This window comes from Bos mutus, chromosome 18, assembly GCF_027580195.1.
Source record: "Bos mutus isolate GX-2022 chromosome 18, NWIPB_WYAK_1.1, whole genome shotgun sequence".
NCBI lineage: Eukaryota > Metazoa > Chordata > Mammalia > Artiodactyla > Bovidae > Bos > Bos mutus.
Window position 1 is genome coordinate 14,342,234 of NC_091634.1, and position 18,665 is coordinate 14,360,898.

At 53.8% G+C, this 18,665-nt stretch overlaps 2 protein-coding genes across 2 annotated transcripts in view; one reads left to right on the forward strand and one right to left on the reverse strand.

The window, feature by feature from the left end:
- The first annotated feature begins 391 nt into the window (after positions 1–391).
- MAP4K1 (mitogen-activated protein kinase kinase kinase kinase 1) lies at positions 392–17,097 on the forward strand. Its single transcript, XM_070387771.1, is given in 32 exon segments — positions 392–589; positions 760–817; positions 929–1,019; positions 1,728–1,792; positions 3,306–3,361; positions 3,452–3,499; positions 3,649–3,691; positions 3,797–3,869; positions 4,490–4,514; positions 4,516–4,622; positions 5,027–5,089; positions 5,194–5,275; positions 6,008–6,124; positions 6,345–6,423; positions 7,144–7,202; positions 7,276–7,319; positions 7,397–7,441; positions 8,195–8,237; positions 8,655–8,817; positions 8,912–8,994; positions 9,530–9,614; positions 10,787–10,863; positions 10,965–11,025; positions 11,945–12,053; positions 12,141–12,199; positions 12,380–12,483; positions 12,884–13,058; positions 13,342–13,404; positions 13,603–13,692; positions 13,783–13,853; positions 14,502–14,557; positions 16,921–17,097. Coding segments are annotated over 32 exon segments (2,463 nt in total). The 5' UTR covers positions 392–490; the 3' UTR covers positions 16,991–17,097.
- An 89-nt stretch (positions 17,098–17,186) lies between these two features.
- The window catches only part of RYR1 (ryanodine receptor 1), a 128,246-nt gene continuing 126,767 nt past the window's right edge, over positions 17,187–18,665 (reverse strand). Inside the window, exons 102-106 of the mRNA XM_070386741.1 lie at positions 18,479–18,635; positions 18,001–18,065; positions 17,810–17,910; positions 17,573–17,624; positions 17,187–17,425 (exon numbers count right to left, since the gene is read on the reverse strand). Of these exons, the coding sequence (XP_070242842.1) occupies positions 17,330–17,425; positions 17,573–17,624; positions 17,810–17,910; positions 18,001–18,065; positions 18,479–18,635 (471 nt within the window). The 3' untranslated portion in view covers positions 17,187–17,329. The remainder of the gene's footprint in view (positions 17,426–17,572; positions 17,625–17,809; positions 17,911–18,000; positions 18,066–18,478; positions 18,636–18,665) is intronic.

An 18,665-nucleotide genomic window follows, 5' to 3' on the forward strand; every position in this document is an offset into this window, starting at 1 on the left:
ACACAGGGAGTTACCACTAAGTGCCTGTATGTGTCCCTGTATGGGTGAACAATAATGTACGCTTCATGGTCATCCCAGTGTAGACCTGCCATCTCCAGGTTGTGGCCCAACACTCAGCATTCAGCAGATTCAAGTGTAGTTTTTAGCCGCTGCCCAGAACGGGGGAGGGTGAGGGCACCCTCCAGGTCACAGTGAAGATAGTTTGCATCTGGTTTACATGCAGCCCAGGTCCCCGGAGGTGGAGGGGGTGGTCCCCTGGGTCCCAAGGCAAGCTGCCCCTCACAGGCTGCCAGGGCCCAGGGGACAGGGGGTGGAGCCGCCGGCTGCACAGCTCTGTGCTGGGGCAGGAAGCGAGAGTGGGGAGGGGGGAGCCCACAGCCGGTGGAGGCAAGGCGGGTGCAGGGCGTGTGGGGAGGGAGGGAGGTGCCAGCATTCGGAGCCCTGAGGCCCTGCTGGCCCCTGGGCGCAGGCCCAGCTCCGGCCCCCAGGAATGGACCTCGTAGACCCTGACATCTTTAACAGGGACCCCCGGGACCACTATGACCTGCTGCAGCGGCTGGGTGGCGGCACCTATGGGGAAGTTTTCAAGGTGAGGAACCCCCCTCATTCTCCGACACCCTCAAACCTGTGACCTTGGGGGTGAGCCCCAAGAAGGGATAGGGATGCGAGAGGGTCCCAGTCCTCCGCTTGGGTTCAGGGATGCTGAGGAAGACCTCAGGCAAATGGAGCCTGCCTGACTGCCAACTTCCCCTTTACAAGGCTCGAGAGAAGGTGACAGGGGACCTGGTGGCACTGAAGATGGTGAAGATGGAGCCTGGTGAGGAGAGGACCCAGGCCCTCATTCCCCTGCCCCCACCTCCTGGGACCCTGGGATCTCCCCCATACTCCCTCTCTGCAGTAGCCTTTTCTCTTCTGCCCCTCCTTGCAGACGATGATGTTTCCACCCTTCAGAAGGAAATCCTCATCTTGAAAACTTGTCGGCACGCCAACATCGTGGCCTACCATGGGAGTTATCTCTGGTGATGAGCCGTAGACCTGCCCTGCCCCCCAGCCCAGCCCCCAGCTCCCATTCCTGACCAGGCCCCCCTCAACCTAACCTCTAATCCCGGACCTCCATTTTTAACTGAGGCCTCCTAACTTGATCCCCAGCCCGAAGTCCCACTTGTTTGACCAGAGCACCTCCAAATCTCATCTCCAATAAATAACTAGCATTTCTCACTAAATTGATCCCTTTGTGGTAATCAAATGTGAAACCAAGTCCCCCTAAAACTGATCATCGTTCTGACTTGCAGGTCCCCCAGTTTCACTTTCTGTTCCTTTAATATGAACCCCTAATTTCCCTGACCCTTGAATATCCCAGATGCCCCAGGAATGATCTCTGCCCCCCAAGACCCGGCATCCTGGGCTCCTCTGTCCCCTTTGAACTTCCACAACCTGTGAAGTCTCTGCCCTGTCTCCTAGGTTAGCATGGGACAACAGAGAACGTCATGGTAGGAGCCCAGGGACCTGGGTTTGGTCCAGTTGACTCTAAATATATATTTTTCTTCTCTGAGCCTCAGCCTCCCCATCTGTAAAATGGGATGATCTCACTCTGCTAGGCAATAGAGAGATGACAGCTCTTACATTCAAGTTCTTGTTGAACTAGGATAGGATGGACAGTGAGCCAGGAACTGTCCCAATAATGATTTATTACTGTTATTATTATTATTGCTCTTGAACTGTTGTAGGCTGCAGAAACTCTGGATCTGCATGGAATTCTGTGGGGCTGGTTCTCTCCAGGACATCTACCAAGGTGAGTGGCGGGGCGAGGAGATTCAGGCAGCCCTTGGCCCTCCAATCCACCTGTCCCGTCCCTCTGCCCTTGCGTCTCCGGAGACTGTCTTTCTGGCCTATATTTCACACAGAGCCCCTCCTCTGCACTAGGCCTGGCCTGGAAGATGCTGGGGAGACTGTGGTACCCAAGTGGGCCCTGAATCCTATATCCTTCAGGACCTGAGAGTCCAGCTCTGGTTTTTCTGCAATGATCGCCTTGACTTTCCCTGCCCCGTCTTCCCCCATGCCTGCATTTTCTCACCGAGGTCTATTCATGCCTTTGAGTATCTCTGCGTTTCTAGCTCATCGTCAGTGCCCATCTGTTCATTTAATGAGTGAATGCATTTCTGATTCACTCAGCCTGCTTCTCACTGTCTTGGAGCACTGGAGGGTGGGGATGGGGTGGGCCTTGATCAGATTTCTGATGTGCACCTCTATCTTTGACCATCTCCCAGTCTCCCAGTCTCCGTCCAGCCCTAGACCTCAAATGTCAGGAAAGGAAGGACTTCATGAAGAAGTCCTCAGGGCGGGTGGGGGAAACTGAGGCCCACAGAGAGGAAGTGACTCACCCCACCAGCCCGTCAGACCGAGTCTCTGACCCCTTGAGTCTGCTGTCTCTCTCTGGTGTATTCGCCTCACCCCTTTGTGTCTCTCTTTCTCACTGTGTCTGTTTTCCCAGTTGGGGGTGTCTCTGGCCATGTCTGTCTTTCTCTGCCTCAGCTTGAGTCTGTTCCTGATTCTCTATGTCTCTTCCCATCTCTCTCTGCCCTTCCTCGTTCTACAGAGTGACATCACTCAGAGCTGTCCCATGCCCTCCACCTCCCTCCAAAGTGAAGCCCAAGTTTCTCAACACCGCCCATGAGTCTGGCCCCCACTGGCAATCCCAGGCTGGCACTCTCAACCCTGCTCCACCCACTCCTCTGCTTTCCAGCCCCACCGGGGGCACTCCCCTGCTTCTGGGCCTTTGCACTTGCCTTTTCCTTTCCGAGTGGGACTGCTCCCCATCTCCACCCCCGCCGCCTTCTCAGGGTCACCTTTGCTGATCAACCTGTGAAAAATGTCATACTCCTTCCCACACATATTTCCCACACATATTTCCTGTTATCTTTTCTTGCTTAATTTTTCTTCTTACTATTTATTGGCGTCTCGTGTATCATGTATCTTACCTGTTTATCTTGTCTGCCATCCATCTCCTGGGCTAGAACGTTCTCGCCATGGGGGCAGGGATCTCTGCCTCTTTTGTCCACAGCTGTATCCCTGTTGCCTGCCACAGTGGCTGGCACACAGTAGACATGCAGCAGATAATCACGTTGAATGAGTCTCTCTGGTTCCCTGCATCGCTGCCTCTCTCTGTTGCTGACTGCCTCTCTGCCTCCTCCTTCCACCTGTCCCATCCCAGTTCTCCCCTCCCTGCGTGGTACCCTCTCAGCTGGTGTGGGTGGTGGCCAGGGGTCTGGCCTGCACCCAACACAGTGCCTGGGTGACCTTTGCAGTGACAGGCTCCCTGTCGGAGCTCCAGATCAGCTACGTCTGCCGGGAAGTGCTCCAGGTAAGGGGATGCTCTCTGGGCTTGGGGTGGGGCAGGGCCCTGCTCCTGCCTCTGGACGCTCATAGCCCCCACTTCTGCCCTCCTCCCCAGGGACTGGCCTATCTGCACTCACAGAAGAAGATCCACCGGGACATCAAGGTGACCTAGGGGCAGAGAGATGGCCTTGGTGGGTGGGGGACCCGGGAGACAGGAGTCAGGAGGGTCAGGGTGTCGTGGGCCCAGGGAGTGTCAGCAGCATTAGACTTGGGGGTATCTCTGACAGCCTCGAATCCCTCCCTCTTCCCCAGGGAGCCAACATCCTCATCAACGATGCTGGGGAGGTCAGACTGGGTGAGTGTGGCTGGTGGGGATGGGGAGAGGGGCTATCTGAGGGCCTGAGGGGAGACTGAGGGGACAGGGGACCCCAGGTCACTATGTCTCTCCTTCTGTCTCCAGCTGACTTTGGTATCTCGGCCCAGATCGGGGCAACACTAGCTCGACGCCTCTCTTTCATTGGGACACCCTACTGGTGAGGAATGCCTGGCTGGCAGCTAGGAGTGGTGTGGGGTGGCTTGGCTTTCACTAGCCCAGATCTCTGGGAATCTCTGTACTGGCTTTTTTGCCCACCTCTACCTTTCTCTGGACCGGACTTCCCTGGTGGCTCAGTTGGTAAACAGTGTGTCTGCTCTTTGGGTCTTTTTGGAGTTTTCCGTTTACCTAGGTCTCTCTGTGCACCCTCCAGCCATTCCTCCCAGTGTTCATGTTGATTTTTATCCTGGTCTGTCTGTCTTTCCATATCTGTCCACGTTTGTCTCACGGTCTCTCTCTTAGTCTCCATCTTCCAGCCTGTCTCTATCTCTCTGCCTTTATCTCTCTCCATCTTTTTATTTTTTTAATATTTATTTGATTGTGCTGGGTCTTAGTTGCAGCATGTGGGATCTAGTTCCCTGACCAGGGATTGAACCCAGGCCCCCTGCGCTGGGAGCGTGGAGTCTCAGCCACTGGTCCACCAGGGAAGTCTTGATTTCTGTCTCTTTCCATCTTTATGTTTCCCTCTGCATCTGGCTCTCTCTATGCCTGCCCATTCTCCTCTTCTCCCCTTCCCCTTCCTGTGTCACTCCGTGGTTCTCTGAGGGTCTCTGTCCCTAGGATGGCTCCGGAAGTGGCGGCCGTGGGCCCTGAAGGGGGGATACAATGAACTGTGTGATATCTGGTCCCTGGGCATCACAGCCATCGAATTAGCCGAGCTACAGCCACCACTCTTTGACGTGCATCCTCTCAGGTAGGCAGATGTGGCAGGTCCCCCTGGTCCCAGAGACCCCACTCAACTCTGACCCTGAACACCATCCCCCCAGCCTGTTTCTCCACCTCAAGACCCCCTAGAGGAGACCCCCCCTTACTCTGAGCCCAATCTGAGACCCTCAGGAGTCCCTCAACCCAGAAAGCCTTTTCTCCATCCCTCCACACTAGGGGCCCCAATTTAGGAAGCCCCATCTTGAGGCTCCCCCTGAGCCTGCTGGTGTCCCCTCAAAGGGGCACCCCATGCCTTGTGAAACGTACCCCTCATTCTTGTCCTGTCCCTCCCTTTGCTCCCTGCCGACCTCAGTGCTATTAGGGGCCCCTGCAGCCGCGAGGTCTGGCCGCCACTGGAAGCCTAAGCCCCATGCTCTGTCCTTACTCCTCCAGGGTTCTCTTCCTCATGACCAAGAGCGGCTACCAGCCGCCCAGGCTAAAGGACAAAGGCAAATGGTAGGAGAGGGGCACGTGGAAGAGGGAGGGCGGGGCCGAGGGTGATGGTCAGATGGGAGGGCCTCTGGTCCCCTCACCCCAGAATTCACCTTCGCCCTCCCAAGGTCGGCTGCTTTCCACAACTTCGTCAAAGTCACCCTCACTAAGAGCCCCAAGAAGCGACCCAGTGCCACCAAGATGCTCACTGTAAGCCTCTCTCCCCTAGAAGCCTTCCCAAACTCACCCCCGGAATTCCCCAGGGCTTCTACAACGTTGATCATTTCATTTCATGGAACCCCCATTGCCCTTTCAAAGTCGCTGGTCCCTCTGAATTCCCCAGGACCCTCGAGACTCTCCAAGCTGATTCCCAGGCCCCCTTTTTTGCTTTCTTTGTGCTGGGTCTTCACTGCTGCCCGTGGCCTTTCCTCTCTTCACCGCAGCGCGCGGGCTTCTCACTGGGGTGCCTTCTCACTGTGGAGCAGGGGCTCTAGGGCACAAGGGCTCAGTAGTTGTGGCTCAAGGGCTCCGCTGCTCTGTGACTTGTGGGATCTTTCCATACCAGGGATAGAACCTGTGTCCCCTGCATTGGCAGGCAGATTCTCAACCCCTGGACCGCCAGCAAAGTTCCCTACACTGAGTTCTTAAATCTCACAAATTCCTAAGGGCCTCAGGACCCATTCCTGGGTGTGCTCCGGAATTCCAGGGGAACTCCAGTCCCCTCTGAGACACTTCTAGAGTTTTGCAAAATACCTCACATTCTTCTAATCTCTTCAGACACCTCAGAATCCCCCAGGTTGCTGCTCCCCAGAATTCCCTGCCTTCTTCCTCTGTTGGCAACTTCCCCCCAAGTTTCCTCTTAGACAAGTTCTCCAGCCCCATCCCAACCCCCTCCTTCCAGTCCCGCCCCCTATCTGCTGACACCCTCCTTCCCTCCTCCAGCATCAACTGGTGTCCCAGCCTGGGCTCAACAGGGGCCTGATCCTAGATCTTCTGGACAAACTGAGGAACCCCGGGAAGGGGGCCCCTGTGGGCGAGATTGAAGATGAAGACCCTGAGGTGAGGGACCAGCTTGCCTTTGCTCAGCCTGTTTCCCTGCCTGGAGCGCCCCCTTGCTGCCTCTCTCAGAAAAGAGCCAGGGAGGATGGGGTGGTGGCTTGGCACAGGGCTTTGGGGGCACATGGGTTATGGGAGGGCCCAGGACTCTGGGCTGGACCCACATGGTGGGGGGGCTGCTGCTGGAGGACCTCGGGTCTGATGCAGCCGCCGCTCTGCCCAGCTCCCCCCGGCCATCCCTCGGCGGATCCGATCCACCCATCGGGCCAGCTCTCTGGGGATCCCAGATGCAGACTGCTGTCGTGAGTAGAGAATCTTTACGTTTCTGGACACCTGACTCTATAATCCAGGAGATGCCCCCTCATCAGATTGCCCTAGAGACCCTCATCACTTCCAAATAGACCCTCAGAGACCCCCATCACCATCTGACTCTGCAGGAGACCCCAGAGGGCCTCACCACCACCTGGTCTACAAAATGCCTCTGGAGACCCCCACCTCTCTGTCCTGCAAACAGACCTCATGAGGCTTCCCATAACCACCAGGACTCCCAGAGACCTCAGGAATCTTTGTTCCCTGATCCCCAAATGGAACCTAAAAGCAACCACTCTATACCCATTTTGAACCCCCACCTCCCTGATCTCCATTCCTGACCCCTAAATGCTGTATATGCTCAGCTGTGTCCGACTCTCTGTGACCCCGTGGACTAGCCCACCTGGATCCTCTGTCCATGGGATTCTCCAGGCAAGAATACTGGAGCAGGTTGCCATGCCCTCCTCCAGGGGATCTTCCCGACCCAGGGATCCAACCCACATCCCCTGCGATGGCAGGTGGATTCTTTATCACTGGTGCTACCTGGGAAGCCCCCAGATGAGACCCCTGTAAACCAGGATCCCTTCCCTATAGGGACAGCTCCAGTGCTAAGATCCTGACCCCAGAGCCCACCCCCACTTCTATTCTTTCTGTTCCTAAATCCTCGTCCCCAGCTCACTGTGTGACCGGCCCCCCCCTACCCAATCCCCCAGGGCGGCACATGGAGTTCAGGAAGCTCAGAGGCATGGAGTCCAGGCCCCCAGTGGACACGGTGAGATCCTCCCTGACTGCCCAGCCGCCCTCCTCTCCCCCTGGGCCACTGCTGACCCTTTACTATCCCACAGGCTCTCCTACAGCCCCCTGAAGACTTCAAGAGCGGCAGTCCTAGGTCAGGGACTCTCAGGGTGGGAGTGGGGCAGGGATATGCGTGGGGATCACCCGAGGCTCATGCCTGTTCCTTCTCAGGAGGAACCTATCAGAGTCCGATGATGACTATGACGACGTGGACATGTAAGAGCTCCACAGGCCCCCACCCAGCCCTTCCTTGCCTTCCTACAACCCATCTCCCTTCCCCCGATCCCAGCCTGAGCCCTGCTTCCCTTCAGTGCTGATCCTTGACCCCTGACCCCTGACCGGACCCTCAATATCCCCACCTTCCTTCACCTCCAACCCCTGACTCCCCTTTCCTTCCTCTCCAATCCCAGCCAACTCAACCCTGGGTCCCCTGCTACCTTCCAGTGCCCAGCTCCTACCAGATGTTTCTCTCAACCCCAGGCCTCAACTGCTGCCCTAACCTTTAACCCCTGGGCCCCTCATTTTTCTTCATCTTCTCACCCACCCTCAGACCGAGCCTTCCCCCATGTCAGGCCCTCAACCCCAGACCCAACCTCAACCCCAGCAGTTAGCCCAGGCCCCCATCTCCCCCAGCCGCAGGCCTGTGTCAGCCTCACGGCCCACCTGTCCATTGCACACCTGTCGTCTGTAATAGATTCACGTGCACCACGTGAGAACCTGACCCCTGGGAGCACCGTATAGTCTGTGTTCCTAGTAGGGTGTGAAGTTGCAGAGACTTGATGCAGTCGGCACTTGATATCTAAGAGTTACTGGGACCATTATCATCATGGTCATCAGTCCTTTAGCCCTCAGCTCGAGCCCCAGATCGAGTCACCCTCTGACCTTCCTGAGCTCAGACCTCCAGCCCCAACCATCCCCAGGCCTTTGTTGCCACACCTCCCGCCTGCTGACCCCATCTTTGTGTTCCAGCCCTGCCCCTGCAGAAGACACACCTCCTCCACTGCCCCCCAAGGTAAGGCCCTGGGACAGAGATGGGGGGCAGGGGGCCAGGAGGCCAGGGCCCATAGACACTGAGATACTAAGCTCTCTTGGGCTGGAGTCTGGGACACCAGGTCCTTTGAGATGTGAGAGACTGGGATGACTGGGATCTGGAAATGGCATCCCTGACCCTAGGGGTGGGACTCAGAATATTTAGCCCAATGGATGCTGGTCAGTAGCTGGTCTTTGGAAACCCCGCTGCACCCAACCCTTCCCCTTTAGTTGCTGGAGTATGTTGATTTGGGGGCATGGGTCAGAGAGGAAGGTTGGAGGGGTGGTTAGATATCACAGAGCCATGACCTAATGTCGGTTCTGGCAGAGGTGATTGGCAAGGTACCTTCTCTCTGAGTTGATCTAATGTATTCCCCACCCTCTTCCTCTCTCTCCAAAGCCCAAGTTCCGTTCTCCGTCGGATGAGGGTCCTGGGGGGACTGGGGATGATGGCCAGCTGAGCCCGGGGGTGCTGGTCCGGTGTGCCAGTGGGCCTCCCCCACGCACCCCCCATCTCGGGCCTCCCCCAGCCACCCGAAGCCCCCACCTCACTGCCCACTCAGGTAACAGGGCAGGCTGGGCTGGGAGGTGGGTGAAGGTGGGGGTTGGGCAGGGATCGGGGGGCTTTGGGGGCTGATTTTCCCCTCCCCATCTCAGAACCCTCACTCTGGAACCCAGCCCCTCGAGAGCCTGACCAGCCCCCACTGTTGCCCCCCAAGAAGGAAAAGATGAAGAGAAAGGTGAGGCCAGTGATGCTGAGGATTGATATCTCCGGATGCAGCTGGGGATGCCTGGTGGGAGTGGGGGGTGGGGCAGGGAAGACTAATGACAGGTGACATTAGTTGAGCAGAGCCTCTGTGCGAGACCCTGCTCTCGTGTCTTTGCGTGGTGTGTACCTGCACAGATAGAGATAGATACCGCAGTTGTTGCTGTTCAGTCACTAAGTCGTGTCCGACTCTTTGTGACCCCGTGGACAACAGCATGCCAGGCTGCCTTGTCCTTTGCTCTCTGCTGGAGTTTGCTCAAACTCATGTTCTGTGAGTCAGGGATGCCATCCTGCAGATACTGCAGAGACACATATTATCTGCCATTTCAAAATGGGGAAACTGAGGCACAGGGGGGTTAAACAGTTTCCAAGGTCATAAACCTTTGAGCAGGCAGAGGCGGGATTTGAACCTTGCCACTCTTGCTTCTGAGTCTTAACCACCATGCCTTCCTGTCCCCTCCCCCTTTTGCTGGATCTGCTGCTGCCCCATCCCCCCATGGCCCACCCAGGGATGTGCCCTTCTCGTCAAGTTGTTCAATGGCTGCCCCCTCCGGATCCACAGCACGGCGGCCTGGACACACCCCTCCACCAAGGGTGAGTACTCAGGAGGGCCACGGGAGAATGTGGCAGGGTTGGGGAGGACCCTTAGTGGAAGGCAGAAAGTCAGGGAGAGGGGAAGTGTCTTAATACAGTAGGGAGTGGCAGAGTGGAGGCAGGGGCAGAGACAGGAGTTACAGCTGGGGTTTAGGGATCAAAGCTGGGTAAACTGAAGCAGAGTTTGAGAGTGAGGATTAGGGAAATTAGTTTGGAAGTCAAGAGTGTCAGACATGGAATTTCCCTGAAGGCCTAGCGGTTAAGACTCTGAGCTTCCACTGTAGGCGGCACAGGTTTGATCCCTGGCTGGGGAACTAAGATCCCACATGCTGCACAGTGTGGCCACAAAAAAATAGATAAATAAAATAGGAATTTTAAAAAGGAGTGTCAGATAAACCAGAAAGGTCAGAGTTCAGTGTATAAGATCTGGGACAGTTGGACCCCATTAACCTCAGTTGCCCCAGAGAAGGAAATGGCAACCCACTGCAGTATGCTTGCCTGGAAAATCCCATGGTCAGAGGAGCCTGGTGAGCTACAGTCCATGAGGTCTCAAAGAGTCAGACACAACTGCGTGTGCACACACACACACACAAACGCACACACACAGCCTCAGTTGGAGGTTAATGGTAGAGAGACTGGGATCAGCAATTTGGGGTCAGGAGTTTTAGGGATTAGAATGTAGCAGAAAGGGACAGAGTTTAGGGATCACAGTCAGTGAGGGGTAAATGTTAAGCAAACAGTATTAGAGCTTGTGGGGTCACGCTGGACACAAAGAGCCATATGTAAGGGTATTTGAATTTGAGCATCAGTGTTGAGATAGGATTAGCATTCAGGGACCAGAACTGGGGAGAAAAACAGATAGAATTGAGAGGGCTACTGGGGAAGACATGTCTGATGTTGGGGTCAGAATTGAGGGGACAGATGGTCAGGTTTGCAGGTCAGAGATGGGAGAACCACCAGAACAGGGGAAGTCAGAGGCTGGTGAGAATGAGACCAGCTCAAGGGAACTGGTCAGGGTTTGAGTTCAGATTTGTGAAAACAAAGGCTGGAAATGTCAGTGTGGTGGGGAGAGTAGAGAATCGAAGGAACAGCATCAGTGTTTGGGGTCATATGGGGTCTGGGAGGGCCCATGTGATGAAGCAGGTCCCAGCATCATCATGTCTGCCCCCTAGACCAGCACCTGCTCCTGGGGGCTGAGGAAGGCATTTTTATCCTGAACCGAAATGACCAGGAGGCTACGCTGGAAATGGTGAGGGGCAGTCCCTGGGGTGGGTCAAGGGTGGCCGAGGGTGGGGGCTGGAGTTGGGGTTGCTGGGGTCTTACAGGAGCCATCTCCCCCTTGCCCTGCAGCTTTTTTCTGGCCGGACTACTTGGGTGTACTCCATCAACAATGTCCTCATGTCTCTCTCAGGTCTGGCTGTGGCTTGGGTGGGAGGGCTGGGGGTCAGAACTTAAGGGGTCAAAGGTCAGGAGGTTGGGAAATAGGTGGGCACAGAGAAAACAATTAGGCTCCCCCTGCGCAGAGACTACAGTTCAAATTCCAGCCACCTTTTCACTGTGGGACTTGGGGCAAGACACTTCTTCCTAGGCCTCTGTTTCCCCATCTTTAAAATGGGGCTCACAATAGTGCCCACCTCTCAAGTCAGTTTTGAGGTAATTTTCACAAGAAGTCAGTCTTTACCTTTCTTTGACAATACTTGGTCCATGCTTTACTAAAATGGAGTGAGCAGGTTGTGGATTAAAATTTTGTGTCATTGTTCTATAAACACTTTGTGTAAAAGAATTTCTAATTTATGAGGAGACCCCGAGCCAAATAGAATGAGTGAGCTCATTCATATCACATCTGTGATGACAAACTTTTGCAGAATTTCTAGATGTTCCTTCTTGAACTTTGTAATATGTGTAACTTCATCTGATTGTTAAGTGTCTGTCATTTCTCATGTGGCCACAAGTACTATGAGGGTAGGGAACATATTTATTTTACTCACCATTGTTCACCAGAGCCAAGCACAGTTCCTGGCCTATAGTGGACATTTAAAATATGTTGCACCGGCACTTCCTGGTGGTCCAGTGTTTAAGCCTCCACACTTCCACAGCAGTGCGCATGGGTTCAATCCCTGGTCAGGGAACTAAGATCCCACATGCCATGGGGCACAGCCAAAAAAAAATTTTTTTAACATGTTGCATGAAAAAACGAATAAATAAAGGTGCTTGAGACTTGAAGACTTGGGCATTTAAAAGGGACGGGGCCAAGTGATGGGCTGAGGGAAGGGTGGGAGTGTGCAGTAGCCTATAACTGCCTGCTTTCCCTATGTACACACACACTGCAGGAAAGACCCCCTACCTGTATTCTCATAGCATCCTGGGCCTGCTGGAACGGAAAGAGGGCAGAACAGGAAGCCCCATCGCTCACATTAGCCCCCACCGGCTACTAGCAAGGTACCAGCCCCTAGTGGTACCACTGACTCCTCTAATGCCCCATTCCTGCCGTCCCTCGCCTCCATTCATGCCTACCTTCTGCCGCAGGAAGAACATAGTCTCCACTAAGATCCCGGACACCAAAGGCTGCCGGGCGTGCTGTGTGGGTGAGAACCCCAGGGGTGGGCAGACAGGGGGCAGGACCAAGGGTGGGACTTGGACTCCCTCTCCACGGGAGAGGGTTGCAGAGTAAGGCAGGGTGAGTAGAGCCTGGGGAGAGGTGTGTGGCCTTTGGGGGCGAGGGGTCGCGGGAGAGACCATTGACCGCTACTTACCCGCCTTCACAGCGGAGGGCACCAGCTCCGGAGGCCCGTTCCTGTGTGGGGCTTTGGAGACATCCGTGGTCCTGCTTCAGTGGTACCAGCCCATGAACAAGTTCCTGCTGGTCCGGGTAGGGAGCCTGGAGACGCTAGGAGCTTTGTCAGTTTGGGTGGCTGGGGCCGTCCACTCTGCGCTTCTGCCGCGAGCTCCGCGAACCTGAGCTTCCACCTGAGGCCTCCCACAATCTCCCCAAGGCTCCGCCCACCTGGAGGCTTCTCCCCTGAAGTCTTTCTGATCCTTAAGCTCCGGCCCTCACTCCACCCGTCACTTTCTAAGCCTTTTGAGGCCTCACCCCCCTGAAGTTTCTAGATGGTGCTTCCCAAAACTGAGGGCTCAAGAAATACTTGGTGGGGAGGGGAAATACTTCGGAAGCCCCAAGCCCACTGTCCTCCAAGACCCCGCCCCTCAGGCCCCGCCCCAGGCCCCGCCCCGTCCTCCTCTGAGCCCGCCCCTCCCTGCGTGGCCCGCAGCAGGTGCTGTTCCCGCTCCCTACGCCTCTGCCTGTGTTTGCACTGCTGACCGGGCCAGGCTCCGAGCTGCCCTCAGTGTGCATCGGCGTGAGCCCCGGAAGGCCGGCGAAGTCGGTGCTCTTCCACACCGTGCGCTTCGGTGCGCTCTCCTGCTGGCTGGGCGAGATGAGCACGGGTGAGTCGGGCAGGCTCTGGGACGGGTGAGGCTTATCAGTTGGGTTGGGTTGGGTCTGAGTGGCTGGGCGGTGCTTAGCCTGAGGCGTAACTGGGAAAGGGGATGAACCGAGAGCGGGGCGGGAGAACGTTGGGTATATATAATTAGTGAGATTGATGTTGGGGAGTGGGGAATTCTGTGAGGGGCGCGGTTTAGCCCGATTGCTTGGGAATGGAGAGGGGGGCCTAGCGGAGGAAGGCGTAATGCGGGGAAATTGGTCCCTGAACCCGGATCTCTCAAGCAGAGCACAAGGGACCAGTACAGGTGACCCAGGTCGAGGAAGACAAGGTGATGGTGTTGATGGACGGTAAGAACTTTCCTTCCTCCCTTGCCTCCACTGTTCCTAGGTACCGACCCCCAGGCCCCGCACCTCTCAGAAACTCTGAGCGCCTCCAGTCCTTACTCGTCCTGCTTTGCTTCTTACACTGAACGTATTGTCCGGTCCCTCGATAACCTTCTCAAGCCCGCTTACTGCTCTTAAAGTCCCTTCTCTACCTCCTTCTAGGGTCCCTGAAGCTGGTAACCCCAGAGGGGGCCCCGGTCCGGGGGCTTCGAACTCCAGAGATCCCCATGACTGAAGCAGTGGAGGCCGTGGGTATGTGCCGGAATGATAATTCCGGGGTCCGGGGTCCAGGTTGGAGGCTTAAGTGAAACCCAAGGGTAACAGGCACTGCTTTCCTCCCAGCTATGGTCGGGGGTCGGCTCCAGGCCTTCTGGAAGCATGGAGTGCAGGTGTGGGCTCTAGGCTCGGACCAGGTAAGCTCCTCCCTCCTAGCACTCGCAAGCCCCTCCCACGTCAGTCATCTCACTCATCAGATCGATTGGGAGAACAAACTCAGCGTGTAAAGTCCTGGAGGTGACACTTCCTCTAGGCTCAGTTCAGACAGATCCCCTTCTCTGCTCCAGTGTCTCTTGGGACCAGACCTCATCCAGGGTCACTGTGTGACTTTGCATCTTTCTGAGCCTCCCTCAGGCTCCCAACTGTAAAATGGGGTCACAGATAGAGACAAGTGGGTTAAGAGCACGGACCAGATTGCCTGGGTTGGAATCCAGCTGAATGATTTTAGGCAAATGACTTAATCTTTCTGTGCCTCACTTTTCTCATCCGGAAAATGGAGTGAAAATGATGCTTAATTCACAGAACACCATGTGTCAGGCTCTGCCCTTACACTTTTGTATTCTTAATCTTCGGGATCACCTGTCAGGTAGGTATTATGATTTCAAAGGTTAGTGCTCTGAGGTGCAGAGAGGTTAAGTATCTTGCCTGAGGTCACACAGTTGATGAATGGTGTTAGCAGCAAAGATTATTTCTGGACCTGAGGAGTTCAGAGACCTTGCCCCTTACTCTCTTTAAGGGAGAGGGGAGGAGTCTTCTAGACACTGATACAGCACCTTTTCCCCCAGCTGCTGCAGGAGCTCAGAGACCCCACCCTCACCTTCCGTCTGCTTGGCTCCCCCAGGTATGAACTTGGGGAAGAGAACAGAGGACCAGGGAGGGGGGGTGCTTTGGAGGTAAAGAGGGTATCTTGAGGTGTCCCCAGCCCTCTGTATCTTTGGCCTGGACATCCTCTCGCCTGGTCTCCCTGCTTCTGTCTCTGTCCCCTATAGTCTATTCCCCACAGAGCAGCCAAGGTGGGATTTTCTTTTGTTAAAACTTTTTTAATTAATTTATTTTTGGCTGTGCTTTGGCTGTGTTGTGGCTCCCGGGCTCTAGAGCACAGGCTCAGTAGCTGTGGTGCACGGGCTTAGTTGCCTCACGGTGCGTGGGATCTTCCCAGATCAGGGACTGGATCCGTGTCTCCCACATTGGCAGGCAGGTTCTTCACCACTGAGCCACCAGGGAAGCCCGAAGGTGGAATTTTCATTCTTTTTTAACTTTTTATTGATATGTTGATGCAAATTTAGACTCAGAGAAGTTGCCAAAATAAATTTAAGAATTCTGTATCCCCTTCACCCAGATTCCCTGTATATTATTTTTAACCACATTTGCTTTATTCTTGCCTTGGATATATGTGTAATTTTTTTCTTTTGGCACATGAATTGCAAGCATGATGCTAGTTTACCCCAAAATACTTCAGTGTATGTTTCCTAAATCAAGGCAAGGACATACTCTTACAAACCACAATACAGCTGTCAAAATCAAGAAAAGAGCACCGAGATAGCACTATCTTCTAATTTCACACACCCACTCAAGTCTCATCAGTTTTTCCAATGATGCTCTTTGTAACCAAAAAATAATACTTTTTTTTTTTTTTTTTTTGGTCCATGATATCATCCAGGATTATAGGCTGCATTTTGGGGTCATGTTTCTTTAGTCTTGTGCCCGGAACATTCTTCAGACTTTCTGTGCTTTTCGTGACCTTGACACTTCTGAAGAGCACAGGAAATTTGTTTTTCAGAATGTCCTTTAGTTGAGTTTGAGGTTTCCAGGTTACACGTTTGGGGCAGGAATACCACAGAAGTGATGGGGTGTCCTTCTCACTGCATCGGATCAGGAAGTGTGTGTCAGTTTGTCCCGCTACTGGTGAGGTTATCTGTGGTCGGTCACTTGGTTAAAATGGAATGAGCCAGCTTTCTTGACTATAATGCTACTCTTCTTTCCTCTGTATAAATAAGTATCCTTTTGGGTAATTTCTTGAAACAATGTAAAACTATTGTTTCACCTAATTTTACCATGACTTGATGATTTTTGCCTGAGCCTATTAAATGGTGAGTTTCCTATTTCTGTCATTCTTTCTACATTTATAAGTCAGCATTCTACTGTAGGAAAGAGCTGTCCCTTCTCCACCATGTATGTGTGTATGTATATTTGTATGTATGTGTGTATATATGACTGTGTGTGTGTGTATTTCAGCATAGTCTCAAGGGTTTTTAGTTTATTCTTTTTTAAAAAAGGATCCTCCACTTTATTTTTCTTTAAAGATTTATTGTCTATTTTTGGCTGCGGTGGGTCTTTGTTGTTACACACAGACTTTTCTCTAGTTGCCGAGAGCGGGGGCCACCCTTCTTCGTTGCAGCGTGTGGGCTTCTCACTGTCGTGGCTTCTCTTATTGTGGAGCACAGGCTCTGGTAGCTGTGGCTCATGGGCTTAGCTGCTCTGTGGGAAGTGGGATTTTCCTGGGCCAGGGATCAAACTGGTGTCCCTTGTATTGCAAAGCAGATTCTTAACTGCTGGACCACCAGGAAAGCTGGTTTTCATTTTATTCTATGGGTTATAATCTATTACTATCATTATCTGTTTTGAGGCACAAATACTCACAGATTTAGCCAGTGAGAGCTTTTTCAAGGATCTCTCTGATCTTTCAATATGTCAGAGGGGCCTTTTAAAATCCAGATCTGATTGTGTCACTCTCCACCTGGTTAAAAGCTTCCTGTGGCCTCAAGATAAATACCCAATCCTGGTCACAGCCCACAAACCATGACTTGTGCAGTCAAGCCCTCTCCCATGTGAGTCCTTTGCCCAGGCTGTTGTCTGCCCAGAACACTCGTCCCTGCCCTTTCACCAGGTTCCCTCCTGAGCTTCTTTCAGGCTCCACCATCCATTCTTCAGGGACACCTTGGCTGACCCCTTGAGCTGGGCTTCCCTGCTGTGTGCCTCATGCTTCTTTGTACTTATTGGATTCACTGATTCATGTTGGTCTCCTGAGGGCAGGGGCCGTGTCTGCTCATCCACTGCTCTACCCAGCACTATGCTGGCACAAACTCTATCGACTTCTCTGCAAATGAGTGAATGAACAAATGAGTGAATGAACAAATGAGTGAATGAACAAATGAGTGAATGAACAAATGAGTGAATGAACTGACTTCTCTTGTCCTTCCCCAGGCCTGTGGTGGTGGAGACGCGCCCAGCAGACGATCCCACTGCCCCCAGCAATCTCTACATCCAGGAATGAGTCCCCGAGGGGGTGTTAGGAACCAGTCTCGACACCTCCCTCCCCAATGGACACACACTCCTGATCCTGGCATACCCCTGTCTCCCAATAAACATGACTTCAGTCTCTGCTTTCATCTTGGTTTTGGGGTTGGGGGGAGGAGAGGAGAGCAGAATTCCTGGATGCCCCCCCCCATCACCAATCCAATACAATGATGTCAGGGGTGTAGCACAGACTTTATTTGTCAGTACATGGTCACCCCTCCCCCAGCTGCCTTGTGGGGAGGGGTTTGAGGGCTACGGGGTTTGCTGTGAGAATAAGGCACTTGAGGTGGGGGGTGAAGGGCCAGCTGGGGGTGTCTCAGCTAAGCTGGTCCTCATACTGCTTGCGGAAACAATCGCCAGCCGGGAAGAAATCCCAACATCTCTCTTGGTACATCTTCCAGACGTAAGACTCCTAGTGGTGGGGGATGGGGAAGAGTTAGTTGGTCACATCTTCAAATGCTTCGTATTGACATGAGCTTTTCACTGCCACCTGCTGCCTGACCTTATATTAAAATTCACCACGTCCCTGCCCATTGTCCTTCCAATAACACACCCTTACCTGGCCCGTGTGTTCTGTCTCGTCCTTGTTTATCAGATACATCAGGAAAAACCTGGGGATGGGAGGCAGCAGTAGACAGGTCACGATTTCCCTTACTTTCTCCTGATTAGCTGGCTGGGAGTCCACACACATGGACACCGCACCCTCTCCCCAGACTAGTCAATAGTATCTCCCTCCCCTCCCCGCTGTCGGTGGCCACGCCCCACCCTCCTGTTTGGCCAATGGGCCCACACTCACATGTAATTGGCCAGGTTGTGTTCCTCCAGTGTGTGAGTCTCGAACCCATGCGGTGTCGTATCAAAGTAATCACTGCCGATACCGCAGATGAAGCACTTGGTCTGTGCATGGCAGGAGACATCAGAATCAAGGTCCGTTCAACCCCCTAGGGTCCTGTAATCCCTCAGGGTCGCCCCCCAGACATGACCTACCTCCATATCTTCCTTCACTTGCTCTTGTTGGTCTCGGAGCTCGCCAAAAGCATCAATGATCAGACCTGGGGGGTTGGGGGGAGTTGCAGGGCGCACGTCAGTGTCTAACTTCTCACCTAATTCAGGCTTCCCTCTCTTCTAGCTATCTGCCTTTGAGTTTTTGTACTCCATCTCTCTAATCTCACCCCACTTACTAAAAATAATACCTAGTGTTTACTGAGCACTTACCATGAGCCAGATACTTACCACCTATGAATTAACGTAATTCTGGCAACTCTGTGTGGCTAGTATAATTAATATCCTCATCTTATAGATGGAAAAACTGAGTCTCAGAGAGGTCACTTGCCCAAAGTCTCACAGTAGAGGGAGGTAGAGCCAGGACATGAATCCAGGCTGACCAGATCCTGGATTTGTATGCTAAAGAGCTAGCCTGCCTCTGGACACAGCCCCCACTCCCAAGACCCTGATGAGCACTGACCCTGGATAATGGCCAACAGGATGACGATGACGAAGAAAAAGAAGGTGATGTCGAAGACCACCCGGTACAGCTCGTATTCATCGCCTGCTGGGTCCTCTATCTCGTCCCCAATGCCCCCACCAGCTCGGACACCCACGTACATGTGGAAGAGGTAACACTGCAGGGGCAGGGTGAGAAACACGAGTCG